The 25,606-nt window shown below is 44.5% G+C and overlaps 1 protein-coding gene across 1 annotated transcript; it reads left to right on the top strand.

Moving 5' to 3' along the window:
• Positions 1–1,378: 1,378 nt before the first annotated feature.
• On the top strand, positions 1,379–13,936 carry CEP57L1 (centrosomal protein 57 like 1). Its single transcript, XM_054174030.1, has 11 exons — positions 1,379–1,505; positions 2,844–2,985; positions 3,968–4,147; positions 4,739–4,860; positions 5,277–5,393; positions 5,930–6,007; positions 8,099–8,197; positions 9,207–9,284; positions 9,397–9,623; positions 11,485–11,629; positions 13,669–13,936. The coding sequence occupies exons 2-11, from the start codon at positions 2,847–2,849 to the stop codon at positions 13,873–13,875; spliced, it is 1,392 nt and encodes a 463-aa protein (XP_054030005.1). The 5' UTR covers positions 1,379–1,505; positions 2,844–2,846; the 3' UTR covers positions 13,876–13,936.
• Positions 13,937–25,606: the final 11,670 nt, after the last annotated feature.

Raw genomic sequence — 25,606 nt, 5'->3', positions numbered from 1 at the left:
CCAGGGTGAGAGTTAATAGTACACCCTTAGGAAGCACTAAATTGCCCCATGTTTGACGCAGGGTATGCATGCACCACTACTTTGTGTTGTTCTGTGCAAAGTAACGCTGGGCATCTAACCATCACCACCGAGTCCAGCAATACAGGCTGGGTCAACTCTCCAAAGGGCTGGTGGTAACTCCAGATGCAGCCTGCAGGATGTAAGTGCTTTATCCTGCTCATTGCAGTGGTGCAGGCTGCTGGGGTAGGAGTGGGGCTTTTCTTCTTTCTTTCTTTCTTTCTCTCCCCTCCCCCTGCAATGGAGTAATTTGCCAGCCTCTCTTTAATGTGCATACTTCTCCCTTGGCTGTTCCCCAACCTCAAACGACTGTGCTAATTTCCTCAACCAAGGGCTTGTCTAAACAACAGTGTTTTGGCTGCATTAACAAGTGTTGTTCAACTGCTAAATCCCCCTAAGCCTGGTGGAGTTCTGTTAGTACAAACATTGCCATTCAGGATGCAGTATCTGGCAATATCTGCTTTAAAAGCACCTCTCTAGGGCTGTGTACCAGCATCCAGGACAGCATGGAATTAGAGAGTGGCAAGTGAAGCTTGCAATGACTGTGGGACTTGTTTTGAAAAGCAAACCTGTCTGGGATGGTTTCATAGGAACTTAAATACTTGCAGGGGAAGAAGTTGATGGTAGAACAGTTGATGTCCAAGCATATATCAAGCTACTTAATTATTTCCTGATAGTTTTCTTGGGCTAGTGAGCTGCAAGTGATCAGGATGTTTGGTGACGTCTTAGAGTGTACTGACTTTGTCCTTCTCCTGGCCTGTGTCCTTGCCTGAGGCCTGCAGTGTTGTAGAGATTACTGCTGTGCAGGATGCTTGTTCTAAATTACATTGACTTGCTAAGATACTAAAGGTCTTGTCTACACCAGAGAACTTCTGCTGGAGGAATTATGTTGGCAGAGCCTCCAAGCACTATAGCAACCATTCCCTCAGCCTCTGTGTCTGAGGGAGTTGTGGCAGAGCAAAGAGTCTGTAGCTATGGCCACAGCAGCAGTTGTGCAAACACAGGTGTCTTGGTCCCATGGTGTTGTATTCTTTCACACCCCTTGCTGAGCCTGTGCTCTTAGGAGTAGCTGGGGGAGCTTGCCCCTCCAGCCACAGGGTGCATGTTACCCTCTGCTGTGCTGGCAAAACTGTGCATCTGCACAAGTTTGCTGCTGCTTTATTCCCTCCCTCTCTTAATCACTGTTTGCTTCTGATCACTGCCCTCCTTACAACTGTCCACAGACCTGTCTCCTTAGGAACAGCAGAACTTGTTTGTGTGACAGTAATGAGGAAACTAACTGATGCATAGCAGCAGCAGGAGGCATGCCAGGAGGCCATGTTCCTCTGGAGGACAGAGGAAAAGCAAATCTCCACTCATGCTGACACACAGAAGGTTAGATGGTGTGAGCTAAATCCACCTTCTGCCTTTGGAGTTTCCAGAGTTGTCTTCCTGTGATCACAGCAGAGGTAGGAAGCTTGCTGCATGCTCATATGTGTATTTTTATGGCCTTTGTTAGTCTGTTTTATCACCAGTGTGTGGGGGATGAGAAGCAATGGGGAGCTGCTAAGTCTTGCTCATTTCTTGCTTTGTGGAATACCCTGCAGATCCACTGTGCCATGCCCAGCCCATCTCCTCTCCTGTCTTGGTGCTGACCCTGCCTATGGCCACAGGACTGTCTCATCCATGTACTGAGAGTTCTGCTGCTCCAGCCTTATTCCCTTTACTGCCCTGCCCCTAACACTGCTGGAAATGGCCAATGCACCTGCCTGGCCCAGCTAGATGTAAGAGTTGGTTTGGACTCCCTGCACAATGTTTCCTGGTCCTCCAGGAGGTATCTGTGGAGGTCCATAAATGGCTTGTGTGGCTGTAAGTGTGGCAGTGTCATCAGGTGGCACCTCTCAGCAGGGATGTTGGCACATCTGGATGCCTGCAGCTGCCAACCCAGCACAGAGAGTCTGTGGCCTGGACTTGGGCAGGATGGCAGCAGAGCTTCAGAGAGAACGCTCCAGAAAAGGCCTGTGGTGCAAAGGCAGCCTGGGTAGTCCCCTTCTTGCTGGTCTGGGTGTCCATGCTGGTGCTGGGAGGGCCAGGCTGGTACCAGAGGCAGTCACCTTGAGCTATGGGATCTGCCCTAGAGGTGTTAGCACACAAAGCATCTGTGTCTGGGAGGCCCCAAGTCAAGCAAGCCCTGGCAAAGAGATGCTCATGTTGATGTCTCTGTGATGACAGCTTGGTGGAGGAAGGAAGTATTTCCATATACCTTTGGCTCAGTGCATATCTTGAAGAGATGGTGTGGATGGATGAGGAGTTTTCAGTTTTATCTGCTCTTTGGAACAGTGCTCAAAGAGATGTTCCTGGAAACTTTTTCCCATTGCTGAAAAATTTCTTCCCCACCCACCCTGTATGAATGTCTTTCCCTGGGATGTGCTTCATCAGCAGGTTCCAGTCTTGGGTTTGAGTTTCTTCCTCCTGTGTCTAGACACCTTCTTTGGGTGACTTTCCTTGGGAACTGGTGTCTGTAAATAGCCTTGCCCAAGTGGGAGGCCTTCTCCAGTTGCATGCCCTCTGTTTTAAACTGGAGTGATCCTGTAACTGTTATGTCATGGAACCATCAAATAAGCTGGTTTTCCTAGCAGCTGAAGCTGTATATAGTCTCCATTTCTTACACTGCACCAACTGTAATGCCTGATGCCACTTTGCTGGGCAGCTGAGGTGTGATTTAAAACTTCCTGTAGCTTCCTAGAGGTGGTATTGGACTAAAGCACTGTCTGCAAGTTTCACTGTCCATGTCTTGAGTATTACAGGCTATGGATTCTCAATCAAAGAACAGTTACATAGGAAGAGTTCTTCAGCCACCAAATGAGATGCTTCCTGCAGCCTTTGCTTCTACAGAATCAAAGAAGTTGGCAGCTGTTGGTGGTGCCAGGCCTGTGCCAGATAACCAAGGTAAAGTCAAAATATGTCCTTAAAGTGGTCTTTTAAAATGTTCTATGTGGAATCTCTTGAGCAAACTCCTTGTTGTGTTTTACTTAGTTCAATGACTTGCTGCAGTTATCAGAATGACATTGAGACAGGATGTATATGTGTCCTGAGGGAGCACTCTCCCTGAAGTCAGATGTCTGAAATGGAAACTGCTGCAAGTCTTCTAACATCCCTTAGAAACTTTGGCTTTGAAACTTGTTTACCTTCAAATCATCAGACTTCCTCTAAAACTCCTTCAAACTCAGCAGAAGCAGTACATGGCTTTAGATACAGCCAAAAAAAGGAGACATTATTAACATGGTCCACTGGCTTAAAATTGGCTTTCTGTAGTGCTATTTGATGCTCTCTAGTTTAAACTCACTTCTAAGTCTTTTTGTGTGTGTGCTAGGATTCCTTGGGAGAACTTCTGAATAGGGAGAGCTTTTGAATAGTTCAGGCTCTGAGGAAAGTTAGCAGCATGGAAGTTACTCTATGAAACATGGGTCCCCTATGGTTGTCTTGTGCCTTGATGGGTAATTACTGTGTGGAGCTCACAAGGCAAATGCTTGGTGGCTTAGCTTATCTGGAGAGCTCAGTGAATCACAGGGGTACCACACTTGGATTTACTCTCATGGGCAGCTTTGCAGTATTGCACAGATGTAGCCTCTGTGTGTGTGCCTGTGGTCCTTGTTCTTCACTTGAAGGATCTGTGACTTCTGCAGTCATCTAGTGTCACACAGAGTTTGAACTCCTGGGGTGAAAGGGTTCAGTTTAACGTTATGCAGCTAGGTGTTAATGTAAAGAAATGCTTGGCATACCAACCGAAAGATGGAAGAGGTGCTCCCACCTCTCTGGACCACTTGTTCCAACCACCCTCATTGTCAAGAACTTTATTTCCTAACATCCAATCTAAATCTACTCCTCTCTAATTCAAAAGTTAAAGTGCAACTGTTGCATTGTTTTCTAGCTGTGGTGGCAGCCCTGAAAACGCTACAAGAAAAGATCCACCGACTGGAGTTGGAGAAGTCCCAGGCTGAAGATAATCTGTGCAGCCTCTCTGCAGCAGCTGCTCAGTGTAAGAAGGCCTTAGAGTGTGAATCCTACAAAAAGAAGACAGCACATCAAGAACTGATGCAACAGAGGGAAGGTATTTCTCTTGAGTGATAAGGTGTAGCCGCAGCAACTCCAGGACTGCATAATCCAGGGAGTGTTCATTTATTTTGACAAACTGCTAATTAATGCAGCCTTTCTTTGCTTTTTTGCTTCAGAACTGGGGAGGGGCAGGAGCCTGGTAATTGTGAATCAAGCTGAGATCTTGTTTCTACATATATCAACCAAGTATTGTGTAACCCATAGAGCTGTTTTAGAGAATAAGCAGACTTCAGGTGGCATGGTTAGCTCCTACAATAAGCAGGCAGCTGCTTACATGTTTAACACTGCTAACTTCAGAAAAGTGAGGAGAAGGGGAAAAAACCCAGAATCTGTTTAGGCATCCTCTGATCTACATCAAAGTAAATACAATGCTCACACCTTTGGAATTCAGACTTGGGACTAGCTCTGGAAAAGCATCTTGATTCTCCTGTCCTGTATATGAAATACATTTTAGCCACATGACTTGTTCAGGCTAACAAAACTTTCCTTGCACGTTTTCACGAGGGAGGATTTCTCAGTGAGGTGACAGAGTGACTAGATGTGGTCTCCCACTGCTGTACTGAATGCCTTTTGTTTCTCTCTGTAGATGTAAGGGTGCAGCTAAATGCAACTCAGTCTCGCTGCTCCCTGCTGGAGAAACAGCTGGATTACATGAGGAAAATGGTTTCCAGTGCAGAACAAGAAAGGAAAAAGGTTTTAGAACAACAGGTGAAGTCCTTTTAGCCTATCTAAGAAAGCAGTGATAGAGTTTAAAAGTACAGAAATGTGTAAGATCTGACCCTTTTTCTGGGCATCATTTTGCCTCAGCTGTGCTCAGGGTGGTAGCAAACGGAAGCAATTTACTGTCTGACTGGCTGATGACAACCAGCCAATGAACTGTATGAAAAGGCTCCCTAGGTGGAACTTCTAATGAGCAGAACCATGCTAATACTTGCACAAAAGGGCTGCTGGAATCTGAAGTCTTCTTTGTCTGCCTGCTATTTTTCATCGCTTTGTAATTTAGAAAACATAGAAAATTGAATCTGCTTTACCACCTTTGCTGCAGTCTGTTTGGTTTGGGGTTTCTTTCTGCCTGAAACAATTTCAGTCAGCTGCCAACTCCAATCTTGCTTACTTTTTGCCAGGCCAAGCTTCAGAAAGAAGAAGATCAGAACTGTTTGGAACTGCATGCAAAACTTGAGAAGCTTGAAATGCTCGAGAAAGAGTGGCTTAGACTTACTGCTGCTCAGAGAATTACAGAAGTAAGCATGCATGGAATGGCAATTTGAAAGTCATTCAACTCAAGCACTCTCTCAAAACTGTGAGATGTGATGTGAAGCCAATGATTCTACTTTATGTCTTAGTTTTAGGTTGGTCCTGTGAGGAGCAGGGAGTCAGACTCAAGGATCCTTCTGGGTCCCTTCCAATTTGGGATGGTTGAGGGGATTGGATCTGGCACTTGGTGCCACTGTTTAGTCATGAGGTCTGTGGTGACAGGTTGGACTTGATGATCTTTGAGGTCTCTTCCAACCTTGGTGATTCTGTGATTATGACAGAATTGGTATGGCATGCTGTACTACTAAGTTTTGCAAGAGTTTCCTCTTTTAAAGCAAAGATCATAAAGCAGACCTGACTGAATGCCACCTTGGCTTCCCTTGGGTGAGTCTTTGGTTCAGTGTGGGCATTAAAAACTCCCACAGTCTTGTTTTAGTCCAGATGAAAATTGCAGGCTGCTTCAGACTTCTGACTCAACATGACAAACTGAAGTGGCACTAATCATTCTCACCTTCAAATTCAGGAGAAGATCAAATGCTTGGAAGAAAAGCTTTGCAAAGAAGAGCATCACTGTAAGCTCATGCAAGACAAAACTGCTCAGGTAGACTGAAAAAGGTTTCTTTTATCTTATTTTTGATGACCAAAGAAAGAGATTCTCTCTGTCCAAAATACCCTCTCTTCTTGTCAGTGACATTTAAACTCCACATGTTTATTACTCCTGGAAAATGACCTAGACCAGTTAGAAACTACATAGTAGAGAGCTTGCCAGATGCATATCTCAATCAAGGAGATCCTACCTGATTGTTTTACTAGCAATACAGGTCAACAGCTTCCAAGCTGAAATGAATTTCTAGAGAATCTGCAACTGAATCAGATAACTTAACAGTAACTGGAAAGTGATCTTCTAAGTAATCCTATACTCCAAGTAAGATTATTCTCTTTGTTTCCCTCTTTTTGTTAAGTTCTACTGAAATCTGATATATTGAACCATGCTTGGAAAAGTTTCTCATCAGGGGGAGATTGAATAATTCATTACTCTGTGAAGTCATAATCAGTTTGTTGGGCCACTATCCATCTGAATGGAATGGAATGGAATGGAATGGAATAGAATAGAATAGCATAGAATAGAATATAATTAATCAGGTTGGAAAATACCTTTGAGATCATGGAGTCCAACCTATCACCCAGCACCATCTAATCAACTAAACCATGGCACCAAGTGCCTCATCCAGTCTCTTCTTACACACTTCCAGTGAGAGGGGTATTTGCCAGAGAGAGCAAGATCAAACAATAAACCTTTTCTTAAAGGAGCAAAGTAGTAGCATTCCAACCCTTCACTTCACTGAGTAGGAGCAGCCATTTTGAAAGAGAGCAGTTGTGGTGGGGATGCAGAGCTGAAGAACAATAGCAAAAGAACCTGGCCATAAGCAAAGCTGGCAGCTTGAATGATTTGTGACTGCTGTCAGTTCTCATCCAAGCATAATGGGCTTTTATCAGTCCAGGAAGCCTGAAAGGATGTGCAGATTGTAGCCCAGATACCTGATCACCTCCAGAATCCTGCAGGATCACACAGTTGAACAGGTTTTGGGGTGCTTTTTGTTGTTGTTGTTGTTGAACTGCTTGCTGCTGCAGAGCAGGCGGCTTAGTATGGAGAGTTTCTCTTCTGAGAAGCGTAGCAAGAGTGAGTTTCCCAGAGCAGATAGTCTGACTTTAGCAGTAGTATAAACATTTGCTCCAGAAAGGGCTTAGGTGCAGTAAACTGAGTAGTAGAACTGTCTTAGCTTACTGCAGGATACTTTTAGGTCTGCTGGATCTGGCTTGGGAAACAGAGGGTGTGGGGTGGTTCACTTCCTTCTGATGCCAGAAAAGTCAGAATAATCTCACTTTTGTGATGGACCTCCAGCATTGTTTAGCCAGAACTGTTAGCCACGCCAGAACAAAGTCCTTGTCCTGTGTCTGACTGGGAATGGCTGTTATCCTGTTTATCATGGGCCTCTGTAGCAGCTTTGAGCTACAGAGCAGTCTGAGGATTGGCCAGCAGGTTTGACCTGTGTTACACAGATGGACTCAGTTCTCTCTGCCCCCACCCGAGACTGTAAGATCCAAATGTTCATATCCTTAGGATTTTCTGATCAGATCCCAGCACGTGGCTGGATTGGTTTATCTCAGTTACTCCTTTGTATAGTGGATATATACAACTGCTGCAGCTGGATAGGAAAATGAGGACTTCTATTCTATTCTATTCTATTCTATTCTAGTCTAGTCTAGTCTAGTCTAGTCTAGTCTAGTCTAATCTAGTCTATTCTATTCTATTATCTATTCTATTCTTTCTATTCTATTCTCTATTCTATTCTATTCTCTATTCTATTCTATTCTATATTCTATATTCTATTCTATTCTATTCCATTCTACTCCACTCCACTCCACTCCACTCCATTCCATTCCATTCCATTCCATTCCATTCCATTCCATTCCAAGACAGAGCTGCAAGATCTGCTGATACCCTGCCATCCTCATAATCTGTTCAGTTTTAAAGTGTAGCTTATGCCTTCCAAGCAGGACAGTTAATCATGTCCTTAACTGTGTCTCTTCCATGCATGAAAGAAGGAAGGAGTTAACCATGTGATTTCATACTTCCAATATTACATTGAAAAGTTAGTTTCTTTTTTTTTTTTTTGGCTCATTCCTACAGTTTCAAAGAGGATTTGAAAGAACCAGAATTTTAGTGTCTTCAGGAGCATCTCAGAATGAGCCTAAAAAGGGAAATGGGAAGAAGAAAAAAAATAAGAAGGTAACAGGAAGGTATTTATTAGGGGTACTGCTGCTGCCAGCATCTGAACTGCACAGAGATTGGAATGTCTGAAAAGTGGTGATGTAAAAGGGACCTCATTTGCCTGCTGCACTTTATTCCATTTCCAAGGTGATGAAGTGTGCTGAATACCTCTTTCCTTTTGGCATTACAATGGTGCTAGGGCAGGTAGCACCTCACTGGAAGACTTTCCCTTACCAGCGTAACAATAATCTCTGTTACAGTCTCGCTGCCATGTCCTGTCCTAAGTGCCTTTCAATTTATCTGGCAAAATCAGTTTCCAAAGTAATTACAACTAGGCATCTTCAGATGGTGTGTTTGGGGGGGGGGCATTGCTGGCATCAAGAGAATTGATTTTGCAACACATATTACAGGGCAGTCAAAATTGTGTAACCATGGTTTTGCAAACTTGAGTAGGCAACGCTGAATTTCTTTAAATGCCAACCTAACTGTCAAACTACCTGCTGAGTGCATCTGGAATAGAACTTGGTGTTGGAAAGTCTTACTCCTTCCACATACAGGAGGAAAATGGTTTTTTTTAGACTACAGGGAAACTGAAGTCATGCATTTCAGAAATGTGGTGAGGGAGTTTTTAGGATGTCAGGTAGTGATAGGACCAGGGGGAATGGAGCAAAATTAGAAGTGGATAGATTCAGAGTGGATGTTAGGAAGAAGTTCTTCACCATGAAGGTGGTGAGACACTGGAACAGGTTGCCCAGGGAGGTGGTGGAAGCACCAGCCCTGGAGGTTTTTAAGGCTAGGCTTGATGTGGCTGTGAGCAACCTGATGGAGTGTGAGGTGTCCCTGCCCATGGCAGTGGGGTTGGAATTGGATGATCCTTGAGGTCTCTTCCAACCCTGACAATTCTATGATTCTATGATTTCACTGCTTGTTTATTTGACTTACTCATTAAAAGATATAGTTTAAGGTTGTACTTTTGGGTCAGCAGATTGGAATTCTTGTCTTACTTTTCCTGTCTATCTTATGGCAGAAAAATGCCACAATGAAGACAAAGCACCTCTCACAAATACATATAAAGGCTGGTGAACTACCTTTTGTGGCTGGGAAGGTGAGTGAAACCAAATGGTGTCTCTAAATTAGCATCTGCAGGTCGAATGAGTCTCTTCACTGCAATTGTCAATCACTTGTGTAAACCACTCACTTAATAATTCTGCTTTCAGTCTGTCAGCTGCAGCCATTCTGTTAGTGCAAACGTGCAGAGCATGTTGCACATTATAAAGCATCGCAACCCACAAGTCTCACCACGAAGCCCAGGAGCTGCATCTGGGACTTCAGGACACAGTGGACTTTCAAAATCTATATCCTCCTGTTCCACATCACCTACTGCTACTGGAAGTCTTTCAGACCTTCTGTTGGCCATCCAAGATGAGCTGGGCCAAATGAGCTTGTGAGTACTCATCATGAGTAAAAGTGACTTCAGGGGTAGCCCTGCTGAGCTACAGGTTGAGCTGAGTCTGGTTTTAGTGTAGCACCACTTGTTTGCAGGATGGTCTGAGCAGGCCTGGATGGAATTCTAAAGCTTTTTTGCCTACTCTTAGACATACTGATGTTAACTTTTTTTGTGTGTTATATTTGAAGGTTCACTCTTGGCACATCTTTGGTGTGTTTTCTTTCTGTTAGCTGGTTACAACCTAGTTTGTGTTTTATTCTTGTTAGAGCTATTATATAACAGTTCCACAATTTCCCCTTTTTTCATCCCTGAAAGCCTAAACAATTATAAAGGATTGAGTTGAGGATCTTAATGGTCTTTTCCAACCATAACAATTCTAGGAGTCTATGATTTTTCTCATACAAAAATGTCTTCCTGTCCTGATCTTTAACTGGCCTCGTTAGCCAGCAACACACTCCTGCTCACTTGGGTTTTTCTGCTTCCACATCCTGTGCTTAACTGAGCTGCTACTGAAGTAACACAGGCACCAAATGAGAAATCTTTCAGGCCTGTGCTTGGTAGAAGCTGTAAACATGTTCTGAGATCTACAGAGCAGACCAAGGATGTTCTCCTGGAGAATGTGCAAAGGTGGTGTTCGTGTCAAGTAGGCCTGCAGCACATAGTCACTCAGGGTGGTGGAGTGGATTAGTACAGCTGTGGCAGGATTGGTCCTGTCACATCTAGCCTATGACCTTGTCCACACTCTTTCAGCATTCCCTGTACGTGCATACATGATGAGCCTTTGTGCTGAGACAGCCTGGGTTTTGTTCCCTGCCTTTGCTGGGAACAGGAGAACTTGCCAAGTCCTGTAGGGAGGTTGTGAAAGAGAGACAAATCTCCTGCCAGAAAATGGGCAGGGTGTGGAAGAAGCTAACTCTGGGAGTGTGTGCATCTTTCTAGCCATGCAAGTAAATGTGGATTACAACTTGTGTTCTTAGGCATCTTCCCATTAAGGCAAGCTTGTAGAACTGTGGGCCAAAGCTAGTAGCTGGTCATAGTAGGTATGTTGACAGAAAGAGCTGTGGTTTGAACAGAGGAGAAGGTATTGGTTAAGCCAGTTGGGATGGTGACATTGAGCTGAAATCCTTGATGTGGCAAAATTTAAACTGACAACCAATCTCTTCTTCAAAAAGCAGCACCTGGCTTACTCATGGCAAGTCAAGGACAGGCTTCTTGTTGTTTGTTGGGGGGCTTTTTGTTTGGTTTCTTGTTGTATCAACAACCAGTTGCTTCAACTAAACTGTCAGGGAGCAGCAGCACTTGGAAGTCAGAAAGAAAGCCAGGAACTTTGTAAAGGGATTACCTAAGAGAGGGCCTCTGTTTTTGACTAGTTGAGATACTCAGGTATCAAGTAAACCCACACCATTTCTTCCAGTTAAGCTGGGTAATTACATTTTATGCTTTGCTTTTGAGGAGAATATTTTAATTTGAATAAGCTGTCAGAAAAACTATGACCTGGATGCTTTGCTGTACTGCACTGAGCTTTTAAAGTCTGCACTACATTGAGCAGAGAGTGAACATACCATGCTGCATGGCTGATGCTCACTCTCCAAGTTCTCATTTTGCACACTGTTACACATGAAGTTATGGCTGTGACAGGAGGAAGGAATAAGAGGCACATCAGCTATAAATCTGGAATAAGAAAATCAGGCCCCCTGGAAGATAATTTCCTTTCTAGTGTAAGTATATTCCTGATGAATGTATATTGTGTGAGGGGGGTAAATCATGCTGGACAAGATGGCTAGCAACTCTAAAAGTACTGAAAAAATGCCAGAGATTATGTCATAAATACTTATTATGCCATTCTTGTCTTTAATAGTGAGCACCAAGAGCTGCTGAAGCAGTTACAGGAGGCTCAAGACTCCAAAGTTCGTGAAGACCTGGAATGGGAGCTGAATTGCCTTGTAAAAGAAATGGATATTAAAGGAGAACAAATATCCAAGCTGGAAAAGCATCAGGCTACTGTAAGAATAGAATATAAACTCTCCAGCTAGTAGTACTCTAGTTGAAGGCTGCCACAACTCCTCTTCCTGTTATCATTAACTAGAATGTTACTGGAATGTTTGAGGAAGGATATTCCAGTGTGGGTGACTATAATTAGGCTGCTAGCTTGGTGTTCTTGCACCTCCAATTCCTTTATTGATCAAGAAAAAGTGCTTACCATTGGCAGCCTGGACTGAGTGCTAGTGGGAAAGCTTCCTGTCCTCTGGCAGTTCTGCACTGCAGAGCTGGGTTGTTCAGTCTGTCACTTCTGCCCATTGTGTTAAGATGAACTGTTGAGATTCCATTCCTGTCCCTGTGGGTAATGGGAAAAGAGAAGCTATAATTCCTGTACAGATGGGATTAAATGTCTTTTATGTTACTGAAGCATTGAAGCCTTTATTAACCAAATAGTCTACTGGCCACAGCTTCCCCAAATCGCAGGCAAGCCTAACCTGTATTCACTCTGGGATGATGAGAAGAGGCACAGCACATACAATATGGTGCAACCTTGTTGTCACTCTTGTCTGTTATCAGGGTGCAGATCTGCTGGCACGTCACCTGTGCTCTGGTACAGCCTTGTCAGAGCACACGCCTTAGGGTCATGGTGTAAATAACACTTCCCTGGTGTTTGTCTGCTTGATTGCTGTCCATCAGGTACTAGTTATCAATGCAGGCCACTCCTCTGATCCTTGGCCTGTATTGGGGTTTCTGGTGCTTTTGCACACAGGCTTTTCCAGTTGAACAGATATTAGAAAGAAATTCTTTCCAGTGAGGGTGGTGAGACACTGGAACAGGTTGCCCAGGGAGGTCATGGATGCCCCCTGTCTGGAGGTGTTCAAGGCCAGGTTGGATGAGGCCTTAAGCAACCTGGGCTGGTGGAAGGTATCTCTGCCCATGGCAGGGGAGGCTGAAACTAGATGATCTTCAAGGCCCCTTCCAACTCAACCCATTCTATGAATCTGTGAATCTATGAATTCTGTACAAATTTCTGAGGCATATTTCTGCTTTTAGACCCTGGCACACTGCTCTACTCATCTCTGTTTCACAGTTAATAATCTGCTCTAGAATGCACTGAAAGTTAATTCTTTTTAGAAATGGACTTAAAACCTAAATTGGCATATGGAGTGCTTCCAGCCTAAATTTATCTTGGGGAGTGACCTTTTCATGCCAAGTGCAAGTCAAGACTTATTATCTGAGGTTTACAACCCCCCATTCTTTAGCAATTAACCCTACTTACTGTGTTTTCACTTGGTGTTATGAGACTTCAGAATAAGCTGCTTAGATAGAGCAACTGATGATCAACAGCATACATTTTATAGGCTTGTGGGGTGGGGGGTTTGTACAGTCTGAAATGCAAAAAGGCTGCTGTACATAGAAATTGGTGACTGATGATCTCTGTCCCTCTCAAGCTCAAGCAAGCAAGTGATGGGGCTCAACAACCTACTGAGTGTGGCTGAGGTCAGCTTTCTGTAGTGCTTTCTGTTACAGGCAGACAATTGTGTGCAAGATTAGTAGGTTTTGACTTCCTCTTTCTTTCCTTCTTTCTTTCTTTCTTTCCTTCTTTCTTTCCTTCATTCTTTCCTTCTTTCCTTCTTTCTTTCCTTCTTTCTTTCCTTCTTTCCTTCTTTCTTTCCTTCTTTCTTTCTTTTTCTTCTTTCTTTCCTTCCTTCTTCCTTCCTTCCTTCTTTCCTTCCTTCTTCCTTCCTTCTTTCCTTCTTCCTTCCTTCCTTCCTTCCTTCCTTCCTTCCTTCCTTCCTTCCTTCCTTCCTTCCTTCCTTCCTTCCTTCCTCTCTCCCTCCTACCCTCCCTCTTTCTTTCTCTCTCTTTCTTTCTCTCTTTATTGTCCTTTCTCTTTTTTTTTTTTTTCCTTCTCTTTGTTTTTTTTTTGGTGGTGTTTTTTTGGGTTTTTTTTGGTAAAACAACCTCTTTAGTTTGGAGTTTGACAGAAGTCCCAGTAAGCTCTACAGCCCTATAGGTCTTCTGAATGCATAACATCCTAATTAGTAACCTTTCTCCCTAGGTGCAGAATGTAAAGAGAAACACTCAGGAATTGAAGCGAGGGGCAGCTCGTGTCCAGCTAAAGTGTGGTGATCAAAAGGAAGCGAAGGAGATTGTAAAGGGAAGTGTGGCTAGGTCTTGTCCTGGGCAGAAAAGCAGAAGTTCCCTTCAGCTGCTGAAAACTGTGCAGAAACTTCAGTCAAGACTGAGAAAACATGACAGTACCTGAGAACAGTAGTTCTGAAGTTTACTGTCTTAGAAGTTTGTGAAGTTGGCTGACAGGCAGCAAATCTTTTATTTCACTAATTATCTCTTAAAAATAAAATAGATATGGCATAGATAGATCCATTCTAAACTACCTACTCAGTAGCAAGTCAGTTTCTTCACCTCAGAATTAACTTTCATGTAGGGCAGCTATAATTCAACTGTGCTGACTTGTAATAAAGTGGTTTAATGGATGAATTAAATGCTCACTTGTGAACTTGTCAAATAAAACTGTGCATTTTTTACACTTAAAATAGTTTGTGATCTTTGGTGTTCTGTTCCTCCTGCTGCCAAGGGGATACTCAGGGCTTGCTTTTCCAGAATGGGTTGGACTAGTGCTTCTGTTCAAATAAGAGCAGTGGGTTTCCTTTTCTCTGTGAGAGAGCAAGTGAGAAGGGTCTTCCCAAGCCCTAAGGAGCCTAAAGCATTTGGTTTCATCTAGAGGTCCAGCCCTTGAAAAAAACCATCAGGCACTGAGCTGAGAGAGAAAAATGGTCAGCAATTTGCCCCAAAGGCATAAAAATGGGTGGAATGACTTTGCATGGTGGACATGGCAGGACTAAGAGCAAGGAGCACCCCAGGAGGCCATCACAGCTCCTATAGCTTGGAGTTGCTATAGGAACAGCTGGAGCTGTCTGGGCAAGGAGCTGGCACATCAATCACCTGCTCCCTCTGTGCCTTGACCTGGCATTTTTGTTGACTATAGAAGCCCAGGGAGAGGAACCATTTTGGAGGTGGAGAAGTAGAATCCTGGCTCTTCTCTTGGACAAGAAGATGTGATGGAGAGCAGCAGCTTTGGGTTGGTCAGACAGGTAATGGATGGGGAAGTGCTTAAACAATGGAAGCAATGAATAGTCAGTCTTTGAAATGTGTGTGCTGACAGGGCCTGTCCAGAATAAAGCTGCTCTGTTTGCCTTTCTGTGGAATGAGTGGCTGGAGAAAAAGGAAAGGGCTGGAAAAAAAGGAAAGGGCTGGAGCTGGTCCTGTTGTCAGCTGGGCATTTTGCATCTCTGCCCTCTTTGGAGGGGATGGGGAGCTGAAAAAGCTGAGCTGCTCAGAGCCAGGAGCTGGGATGTGAAAGGGGACAGTAGGAATGGATGACATGCAAGCTGACATTAGCAAGCAGGGCTATGATCACTGATTTCAGCTGGGCAGACTTCATTTATTTTAATAATTCTTTTGTGCTGCTTTTCCCCTGTAGCTTTTCTTTCTCTGCTGAGCCTGTTTCCACCCACTAAAGCAAAGCAGATGAGCTTCAGCATGGGCTGAGAGGGTCCAACTGGACACAAAGGAAGTGCAGCTGAAGTTCTCTTGCTTGAAGAAACAGAAAAATTGTTTTCAGAGTCTGTCTTGGGGGGTGGAGCAGGAGATCAGCTCGTGTGTCTGTTAATTAGCATAGTCACAGTTTGAGGCAATTGTCAGCCCCATAAGTTGATTCTTCAACGAAATGCACAGCAAGTCAGAATTCTGCAGAAACTGCAGTGAGGTGAAGCTTGTGCACAAGTGTTGGTGAGGTGGTTCAGCTCTGCAAGAATCAGGCAGGCAGATTGCAGAGTTTCACTGGGCTCTGAATGCTTTGTGTCTTCTCTTCCAAGAAAAGTTCTGGCCTGGAACTCCATAAATGTACATTTGGGGAAAGCACAGTGGTCAGAGCAGGCTTCTTCACAAGAACAGTATGTATTGGCTTGCTAAGTGCTTGCTCCACTCTTTTACAGATCCTTGTTTTGATTCATGGCCTATGTGGTTTTGTTTGTCTCCTCAGAGGAAACTGTACATTTCTATGTCTTGATGAGTTGTTTTGAACCTGGCTCTACAGGGGCAGCAGATAAAAACAACGCTCTCAAAACAGCCTAATTGGTTTATTTACTCAAAATCCAGGTCCTTTTACGCTGAGTTATGCAAAACCGCCACAACAAGTTGAGTTAGGATTGGAATCCAGGGGCATATTTTATGGCTAGGCATTAAGAAACTTGGACACAAGATGTAGGTCAAACAGCATAATTAAAGATACAGACCAGCAAATTGTGCCCAGCAATAGTTCACTTTCCTGCTGCTAATGAAATATGCTAGCACAGATTAATGGCTTGTTACCTAAGCCTGCTGGAAAGACTTTGTCCTAGCACAAAAAGCATTTGGTTTGAGCATGTGTGTTACAACCTTCTAACCAGCAAAGCTGGAGGTTGGACATAACTATAAATCCAGTGTGTTCTGGGAATAGAAGCTGGCAAAAACACTCCCAGCAACATAATCAGGACAGGATCTTGCTGGGCTTTGGATACTGACTAACGTAAGTAAGTGCAGATGTTTTTGTGGACCCAAAGACATTCCCAGAATAAGAATACTGTACAAACACATGGTGATTTTTATAGCAGGAGAAGAACAACAAGGAAATGGGGATAATAAAACATGAGCTCTTATTTCTGATGAAGCTTTTTCTATTTTCCTTGACTTGCCTGTACTGAGCTGGGCGAGGCTGCCTCTATCTGCTGGGGCCTGTTGAAGCTTCTGCACTTCCCTTGGGTTACAGCTCGAGGAGCTCCACTGCCTAGTTGTGGGGTGGATATGTGCACAGAGAATTGATAAGCATCCAGATGGACTTGTTAACATCTTTGACTAAAAAAATGGAGGTGGAAGAGAACAGCTTGCCAGAAAATGTCTGCTCATGAAATCAGTTCTGCTGCTTTAATATAGGTTTTTCATCCCCTTAAACTTGCTTGCTGCTAACTTCACCATCCAAGTCTGGGCCTGACAAATGTTTCCTTCATACCAGCTTCTCTGGAGCATCCTCTGAAGCATTTCATATCTTTTTTTTCCCCCCTGCAGTCCTGTTCCAAATCCAAAGGTGGTTATCTTTTTTTCAGAAAAGGAAGAGAGGTGATCCTGAAGAAAGGCTTACAGGAAGGTAGCTATGACATACACTGCCTTAGAAAAAAACCCTTTGCTCTTTGCCAAGGAGTAACTGGAAACTGAACCAGAGAAAGGGATGTGATCCTCTGAATGAAGAACAGCATCAAGACAGAATGGGGGGAGTTACAATGTTGTCTGCACAGCAGTGAAACAGCATTCCCTCTTTTTTATTATCATTGTTATTATTAGAATAATAACGTGACTCTGGCCCGGCAGCGTTTGTTTATGTGACAACTTCCCATTAAATTCAAAGCCTAAACAGTTTTCGGTGTTTACGAGGAGATCCGTTCAACATGTGCTCGGTTTGCAGCTGGAAGGAGCAAGCCCTCTTGTTATTCAGGCTGGCGTCGCGCAGAGGGAGTCAGAGAGCTGCTGGAGAAGGGAGCGCGCAGCAGCAAACTTACCTCTGCGGCCGCCCCGGGCAGGGCTGTGGCTTGCCGAGGGGATCCAGGAGCTTTCCTCTGGCCCAGCAGGTTGCACTTGGGGAAATAAAATCAGTGTGCAGGTCCTTCCTGAAAAGGAGCACAGAAATGTTATGTTTGCAGTTTCCTTGTGCGATGTGAAAACTTCCTCTTCTCTTTCTGTAAAGCACTGCAACCTAAACCAGTTCAGACCTAGACCAGTTTAGGAACATAAACCAGACCAGTCCAGTCCCAGGTTCTCATTTCCTGGTGGTTTGGTGCTTTTCTAGTACAGCTGTGTTGCAGGTTGGTTTTGTTTTCCCTTTCAAAGAGGAGTTCAGATTTCTAGGTCCAGTGGACTGGATTCTGCTGTTTTCCTTGCATGAACTGCTTGGTTTGGGTTGGGCTGTTGGGGCTTTTCTGTGGGGTGGGTTGGTTGGTTGGTTTTTTGGTTTTGTTTGGAGACTTTTTCCTGTATCATTGATAGAGTCAGACACTGTCAAGGGGCTAAGTCATTTCACAGAATCACACAGAAACACAGAATATTAGGGGCTGGAAGGGACCTCAAAAGCTCATCCAGTCCAGCCCCACTGCCAGAGCAGGATCACCAAGAGCAGATCACACAGGAGGCATCCAGGTGGGTCTTAGCAGGGAGGGAGACTCCACAACCCCCCTGGGCAGCCTGTTCTCAAAGACTAGTCTGTAGACTCGAGTAGTTGTTTATTCAAGCATCACTTTTCAAACCCAAATTGGAATACTTCCTTATTGTACCTGTTTTTTTCACATGATTTTATTACAGTGACTGCTACAAGGCATTGACAGTAAATAACCTTCTCAAATTACACACAGCAGATAACTATGGTTTGGGGCTTTTTTTTTTCTCTTTTGTGTTTTCTTTTATTCCTAAACTTGCAAATGAATGGTTTATCTGCTTTCTAAGGGACTGACACCAGATATGTTCTTAACTCCAGCTTCTCCAGCACTTGCCTGTTTCTCACAGAGTGGAGGTAGCTGATAAGAAATGTCCTGATGTGGTCCAAGACAACTGGGACAAATTAAGTGCTTTTGACAAGAATTCAAGGCTTTTAAGCAGAAATGATGAGGAGTTATCAGCTTTTCCTTTAAACCCACAAGTCCTACAGGTTGTTGATGTATATTCCTTGAGAAAGGTCTACAGTGCAGATGTTGCCATCCTGGGTTTGTCTGCTTGAGAAATTTGGAGTGTGGCAGCACTGCCCCCCAGGAGCACAGAATTACCAGTGTGAAGGTGTAGGGAGAGGAGGGTTAAACTCTTCACTTCAGATGAAGCTGCTTCTACAGGCAGGGTAGGGTGGAGAGATGATCCTAGATCTCAGATATGGTGGGCTAATATTGTATAGAGAAAGGTGCAAGACCTTGCAGAGGTCACCTGAGCTAACTGTTTTGCCTTGTAGTAGACCCTCTCTAGCATTAAAAAGCAATTCAGAAGTGCTGTCACTCATTTTGATCTTCAGTATTTAGTTATCTAATGCTTGAGGAACACTATCATATTACCATCATGAGCTTCATTCATCTCCTATCTAGATCTGAGCTTCAGAGATGAAACAGCAAAATGATTAAATATGACAATAAAAGCAAAGCTGAAGTAAAGCATGGAATAGAAATGCAGATGGCCCTTTATTGCTGAAACAAAGAGACAATAAATTAGATTACATGTAGTTCCACTAAACTCCAGGAGTTTTGCTGGGCTTCAGCAAACTGTAACATGCCTATGAGCATCTTCACCTGTATCAGCAGTACCCTCCAGTACTGGGTATAAGAGGATGGGCTGACACTTACTTGGACTTAGAAAAATCATTGGAAAACTAGTAGCAGAAGATGTGCTGCTGCTTGTCATGGCTTGGCCTAAGCCAAAACCCAACCAAACCAACTAAGCAGCCCCCTAGTGTTAAATATTCCTGCCAAAGAGCTCAGAAAAGGGAAGAAAAGATGACAATACCTACAGGAACACAGAAGTTTTGGCTCTCCAAGGATGAAGGAATCCTGATATTCTTCCAAGCACTGAGCAAGCCTGAGATGAGGTAAAGAAGAAGGAGAAAACACTTTGGTTCTTCTAAAAATGGGTGCTGGGTTGCCCTCAGACTCTTCAACACTGATGAAAGGCCAAACTCAGCCATCCCAGTACACACTCAGTTCAGAAGTTTGTGACAGCAGCATCATGCCAGATACCAGAGGAGTGACAACCCTGAAATAGGAACGTACTTGAAGTTCCTGTGGCATGTGAAGATCTATGTGTGTGTGTGTGTGTGAGAGAGAGAGAGAAGAATGTTGTGCACCCCTGAGCCAGGAGTCTCTTCAGGCAGTTGCATTCATTAGCTGGCACCCTTTCCATGCTCAGAGATAGGCACTTCTCCAAGGACAGTGGAAACGCCCTGGTCTGCAACAGCTGTTAGTCTTTCAGGGTCTGGTGGAAGGCCCTTTCTTAAAGGAGAAACTAAAATAATAAAAATCCATTCAGTTTGGGTTCAACACCACCAGCACACTCTATTCCCTGGCATATTTCTGCTTCAGAACACACACACACAAAAGAAGACAAAACAAAAGAGAGAACTGCGTGATTACATGGGCACAAAGCAAAGGGCCCTGTCAGCATTGCTTGCAGTCTGCTTGCAGTCCTCTTACAGTCATGTTGCTTAAAGTGTTGATGTTCTCCAGCTGGTTTGATGTTTTTTTGCAGAATGCTGCCACCAGGACTCTGGATGCACTTTGCCCCAGTGCAGCACTGAATCTGAGGAGCTGCATCTTCAGCTCCAGCTTCTGCTTACTCATTTTGGTATCGACGACAACGTGAAGGACCTCAAGAAGTCAGCTGAGGAGATGGAGCTCTTTCCCCTGGTAACTGAAATGTAGTTCTCTATATAGAAAAAACCAACCAAACAAAACAACAAAAGTCTTTGAAAGTATGGAAGGAAGTTCCACTGCTTACAAGTCAGCGTTTTGCGTCATGGAACAAGAAGACTGTGGGCATTTGGGCTTTTGGCAGGAAGCAGCAGCGCAGCCCAGCTCGCTCCCACTGAGCTACAGCAACTGCTGACGTTGGAATTCTCATCATCACGGCTCTGACTCCACACCTTTGTTTTCCCAGCTCTCACCCGTGCTTTTTGTGCGTTTTTCTCGACTTTTCCTGCCCTTGCTCAGTGTCTCCCGCAGCTGTGGTACTTCCACTAGAGGTCGGCTGTGGCACACCGTTGCCCAGCGCCTCACCCAGCCTCAGCAGCCCGGGGGTTGCCAGCAGGGGAACTCTGGCTTACATCTTTCCTGGCATCCAAAAGGCAAAAGCAATCTGACATCTCCACCATCTCTCCAGGGCCCAAAAGAGATGCACAACTGCTAAACAGTCAAAATAAGCCCTGGGATGTGTGTCGAAGGAATTGCTCAGAACAGCCTTTTTCCTGGTGTTCCCCAGGTTCAGACCTGTGCTCAAAAGACCCTTAAGGAGATGTGCTTTGATAGTGAGCTACAAGCCTCAAACTGGGTAGGCACAATGTGCCTCACAGAGACCCACATTGAGGACCCCCTTTCCTTCCATCCCTCACTGAGGGTCTCTGGTTTGCTTCTAGCTTCACACATTCTCTTGTTTCTGGTGATGCATTGCTGGTTTTGTCTACTTTGCAGGCATTCTGCAGGATGGCTCTGTTTAGGCTGCCTGCCAGCCAGCCTCCTTGGAAAAGTCTGCCACGGGCACTCAGCGCTGAGGCCTGCTCGGCAGCCATCGTCCTCTCGCAGCACGAGCAGCGCCAGGCTGCACCTGCAGCAAACAGCGCAGGGACGTGCCTGCGGCGGGGCTGGGTGAGAGCCAGGCCGCAGGAAGTGGAACCGAGCCCCAGCGCTGAATGGAACGTGGCATATTAGCATGGGATGGCATGTATTGACTGCTGGAGGCTGCCCAGCAGATGAATCACCTGGGTCAGAAGAGATCTCCAAGATCACCAAGTCCTACTGATAATCCAACCCTAACTAATCAACCAGCCCATGGCACTAAGTGCCTCATCCAGGCTTTTCTTTAACACCTCCAGGGACATTGACCCCACCACCTCCCTGGGCAGCACATTCCAATGGCCAATCTCTCTTTCTGTGATGAACTTCTTTCTAAGACCAAGCCTAAACTTCCCCCTGCACAGCTTGAGACTGTGTCTTCTTGTTCTGGTGCTGGTTGCCTGGGAGAAGAGACCAACCCTCACCTGTCCATAACCTCCCTTCAGGTAGTTGTAGACAGCAATAAGGTCTCTCCTGAGTCTCCTCCTCTCCAGGCTAAACATCAGGACGTTTCTTACCAGCTACCTTCCTTCTGTGACTTGAGAACCAGCAAACCTGACAGTAGCTGTCTGCTTTGAGCAGGGACAGGTGTGACAGCAAGTTCCTCCTCTCAAGCAGGAAGTGGCATTTGTGGGCATGGCTTCAGGGAGGTTCAGTAGCTGCAAGAGCAGAAGCTGTGAGAGAAACAAAAAATCCCCAACAGAAATAGGCTGTCAGGGTGGTGAATGAAATCTGGTGAATGAGAAGATCGATCTGCCTCTGATGTCTGGCAAATCTGTAGCAACTGACATGCCTTAGGAGGAGAGTTCTGTGACTAATCCTCTGAATCTGAAGGCATCCCTTTGGTGAAGGTGGAGTTTGATTACCTGTTTCTTTATAGCCCTTCTGACTCAGCTGTTGTGCACAGCTGCTGCTTTGAGGAGTATAAAAGCATTACAAACAGGGCTGTTACATCTCAGATGTTCCTGTCTCTGCAGCCTGGTGCTTCTTTTGGCTCGCTGTACCCCTGGCCCTCCTGTCTGCACCAGCGGACCCTGGTAGGAAGTTAAGAAAAGACTGAACCTCCTTGTTCTGCTTTTCTTTTAAAGAGGAAAGGTCTCAGCTACAGGGGCTGGATGCAGCCCCAATGTGAATGAGAAGGTCTTGCTCCCCTGCTCTTGGCTGGGACCAGGCAGGGCAATGAGTAACACAAGAGCGAGGGAGAGGGAACAGAAGGAGGGGGCCAGCATTTAGTCTCTCCCTATTCCCTTCTCCCTGCTGATTAGATGGCCTCAAGCCTGACACCTTATCTGTGTTCAAAAATAAACCTGCAGTTCTTTGTCAGGAAAAGTTCCCCCATGTGAGGTCTTAGCTCAGGCTGACCTTGACCAGGAAATATTTGACTACTTAATGAAAACTTCAGGAAAAAAAACAAAACACTATAATAAAAAATGGGCTGACTCATGCAACCTACAAGATGATTAACTGAAAAAGAGAAGGAAAACAGGATTGAATTGTGTGTCTTCTGTCAAGTGCTCGGAGCCTCCAACTGAGTTGGGCAAGAGTACCTGTTTGGGAACAATGCAAGGGACGTGACTGACCTCGATTTTGAAACAATCTGGCCACGGTGCTTATTGAAAAGCTAGCATTAGATCCCTCCACCCAAGGAAAAGAAATGCTGTCCAGGCCTCAATGTTTGTAAAAGAAAGTTTCATCCATCTCAAAAGAGGCTCCTCTCTTCACTGGCAGTTTTCAGGCAGCATTTGCTGTACCCTTTTTTAAGCAGAAATTTGGAGTGGAAATGTTTCATCTGTATCCTTCTTGTGATATTGAATAGAGATGTCTGATAAATGCTGTTGACTGAGGAAACTTCAGTTTGATTATCTTCAATAATGGAGGTCCAAAGGCCTAATTTTTTTCCAAAATGTAAGAAATTTTGGAGTCAGAACAGGATGAGTGAGAATGGTCCTGCTTGGGAGTAAGATAAGGGTAGGAAAATCAGATAAGGGACAATCAATCATTGCAAGGATTATGGAAAGAATTCACTGTTTGCCAGTTCATCAAGAGGTATTTTGCTGGAAGGACGACTTGGAGGCAGTATGTTCATGTCAGCTTGCAAAACAGACAACATAGCCCTGAGTTCATCTGTGTTACTTCTTTCCTGAGTTCATCTGTGTTACTTCTTTGTGTCAGTGAGCATGTCTGGGAACCCTTAACTGCTTCAGGTCCATGGAGAGAAGCCATCAGTACCAGCAGCCTCTCCATCAAGGCTGGTCTCTTAATTCCCAGTGCAGAAGACACCTCCTGGGTTAGTGCTGCCAAAGGAGGCACTGATTGTTTTGGTGGCTCAAGTTCTCACCTCTATGTTCACTACACACCAGCTAACTACCAAGTGAGATACCAGCCAGCCATTAGCCTTCCAAAATGTGTTTCAACACCCTATTCCAGCTCCCTCTTCCATGCAAGATATGTTGTGATCAATTTCTCAGTCATCTGAGAGATGCAGTTGAGCTTTTTCCTCAGAACCACAGGTCTCACTTTAATAGACTAAATGCCTATGTCTACCAAGGGTCTGTAGCCAACCTCTGGGAAACTTCAGGCACCTAGAAGTACACTGTCAACACTGCCTGCCAGATAACCATTTATTTAGACCATGCTGTTGGCTGTGCTTAAACAAGGACCTTTCTAAGGGTAGGCTTGTCACACAGAGTAGATGCTCCTGAGAAATCTAAAGCATTTTGCAATTTGTAGAAATGCTTGCTGAAGGAACTCCTAAGAACTTCTAAATGCATTGTTTAGGGCTTCTTGGTTTGTTTAACCTTGGATGAGGGCATGTGGCTGAAGTGATGTAGTTAAGCACACTTGGCTTTGCAGATGAGGAAAACAATAATTCAGATTAAATTCCTATGGCTTACAAGCTTTGGTTTCCCCAGATATATATTTTGGGTGTGTCAAATGCACTGAACAGAATCAATATATCATGCTGACATTAGTGGTTTCTTGTGACATAGACTCATAGAATGGCTTAGGTTGGAAGGGACTTTAGAGATCATCTGCTCCAAATTCCTTGTCATGGGCAGGGATGGCTCTCAACTAGACTTGGTTGTTCAAGGCCTCATCCAACCTGGCCTTGAACACCTCCAGGGAGGGGACATCCACAACCTCTCTAGGCAACCTGTTCCAGTATTTTGGCTTTTAATCTACAGATTTTTTTTGCAGCTCTGCTACCTAACACTCCCCCCCAAATTTCTCATGCAGAAAGCCTGAAGAAGCACAATAGCATTTTGAAAGAAGGGGTTTTTCAGCAGTTTTAGGTCACATTTATTTCTCATTTACTGAAAACTTGTTTGTTTGGCTTCCTCTCCTCCCCCTTTGTAAAAACACACAGAGCCAAGCACACAAGCCACTTCATAGAAGAACTGTGGCTAGAACCAAGAAGGAAGTGGGCTTCCTGCCCCCGTTTGTTGCTTATGTTAAGGCTCGAATTCCCCTGCTCAAAAGAAAACCCAAGCCAGAAAAAAAACTTCATGTCCCTAAACCTCTTTAAAATATGACTCCCAAAGCAAATATGAGAGGAAGACAGTCTTCATTTCTGTCTGGCTTTGTTTTGTAAGAATGCTCCAGTTGTGTAGTCACCTGCTCCTTTTGCAGAATGCAGCAGTCTGGACTGAGATTTTTGCAGTGAGACAGAGCAAGAATCAGCAGGGGGAAAAAAAAGTCAAGAGCTTGAAAGTGGAGATATTTCAGTGAATATTCTCTGTAAGACTCTTTAAAAACACAACTAAAAACCCCTTCTACCTGCTCTGGTGAAGCCAGCCCAATATTTACTGAGTTAATTACCTAAATCACGTTGAATTTAGTTCTCCTATAAAGTGCTTTGGTTTAACCTTGAGCAAATTCTGCAGCCCATCTCTGAAAGCAGTGAAGCAAACAGATTGTTCAGAAGAGATCAGAAAAAAGGAAAGGAGTCTGACCAGGCTGATCCAACATTATGTTCAAGTTAGGCATCTATTTTGTAGGCTGCCTCATTAATGTTATGGTAAAGATCCAGCATGGATCTGTGAAGCTGGCAAGCTGTCCTTCCCAGTCTGTTTAAATTCAACCAAGATTTCCATGACTAAAGCAAAAACCTCTTCCTTTCCTCCATCTTTCCTTTTAACAGAATTTGAGGCATCCAGGTGCTAGCAGGTAAAGTTTGGCTGGCACTGGGGATCTTACAAAGGCAAACGTTAGGAGAGCCAACAAAAGGAAGGAGTCCCACCAGATGGTGCGTTATTATTTGGCACTGAAATGAGAACAAAGTTGCATTACATACCAGGAAACAGTGAAAACAAACAGTGGAAAACAAGGAGCTTGCTAGCTTCTTGGGAGAATCCTTTTCCAAGAATTCTGGGGCTACAGCCCTACAGCAAATGTTTATTTACCCTGGGAGATCAACTTCTGTAAGGATACACCTGGAGATAGCTGTGTGTAATTCCCTTTGTGGCACTCCTTGGCAAGAAACAGAAGAGCTTGTAAGCTAACACCGCTTCTGCTGACTGCAGTACTGGATTCTTGCCTGGGGTCTAGCTAGTGCCTAACTGCCAAAGCAGATGAGTGTCTTTTACAGTTGCT

The sequence above is a fragment of the Dryobates pubescens genome, chromosome 28, assembly GCF_014839835.1.
Source record: "Dryobates pubescens isolate bDryPub1 chromosome 28, bDryPub1.pri, whole genome shotgun sequence".
In the NCBI taxonomy this organism is placed as follows: domain Eukaryota; kingdom Metazoa; phylum Chordata; class Aves; order Piciformes; family Picidae; genus Dryobates; species Dryobates pubescens.
Note: the sequence above shows the minus strand (reverse complement) of the source record. Positions and strands in the feature narration are given on the sequence as shown.

Bases quoted from the DNA above. Each gene is read 5' to 3' on its own strand.
- CEP57L1 (XM_054174030.1), top strand. From the start codon at position 2,847: ATGGATTCTCAATCAAAGAACAGTTACATAGGAAGAGTTCTTCAGCCA. The intron at 6,008-8,098 runs GTAGACTGAAAA...TCATTCCTACAG, and splicing joins TGCAAGACAAAACTGCTCAG to TTTCAAAGAGGATTTGAAAG. The intron at 8,198-9,206 runs GTAACAGGAAGG...ATCTTATGGCAG, and splicing joins AGAAGAAAAAAAATAAGAAG to AAAAATGCCACAATGAAGAC.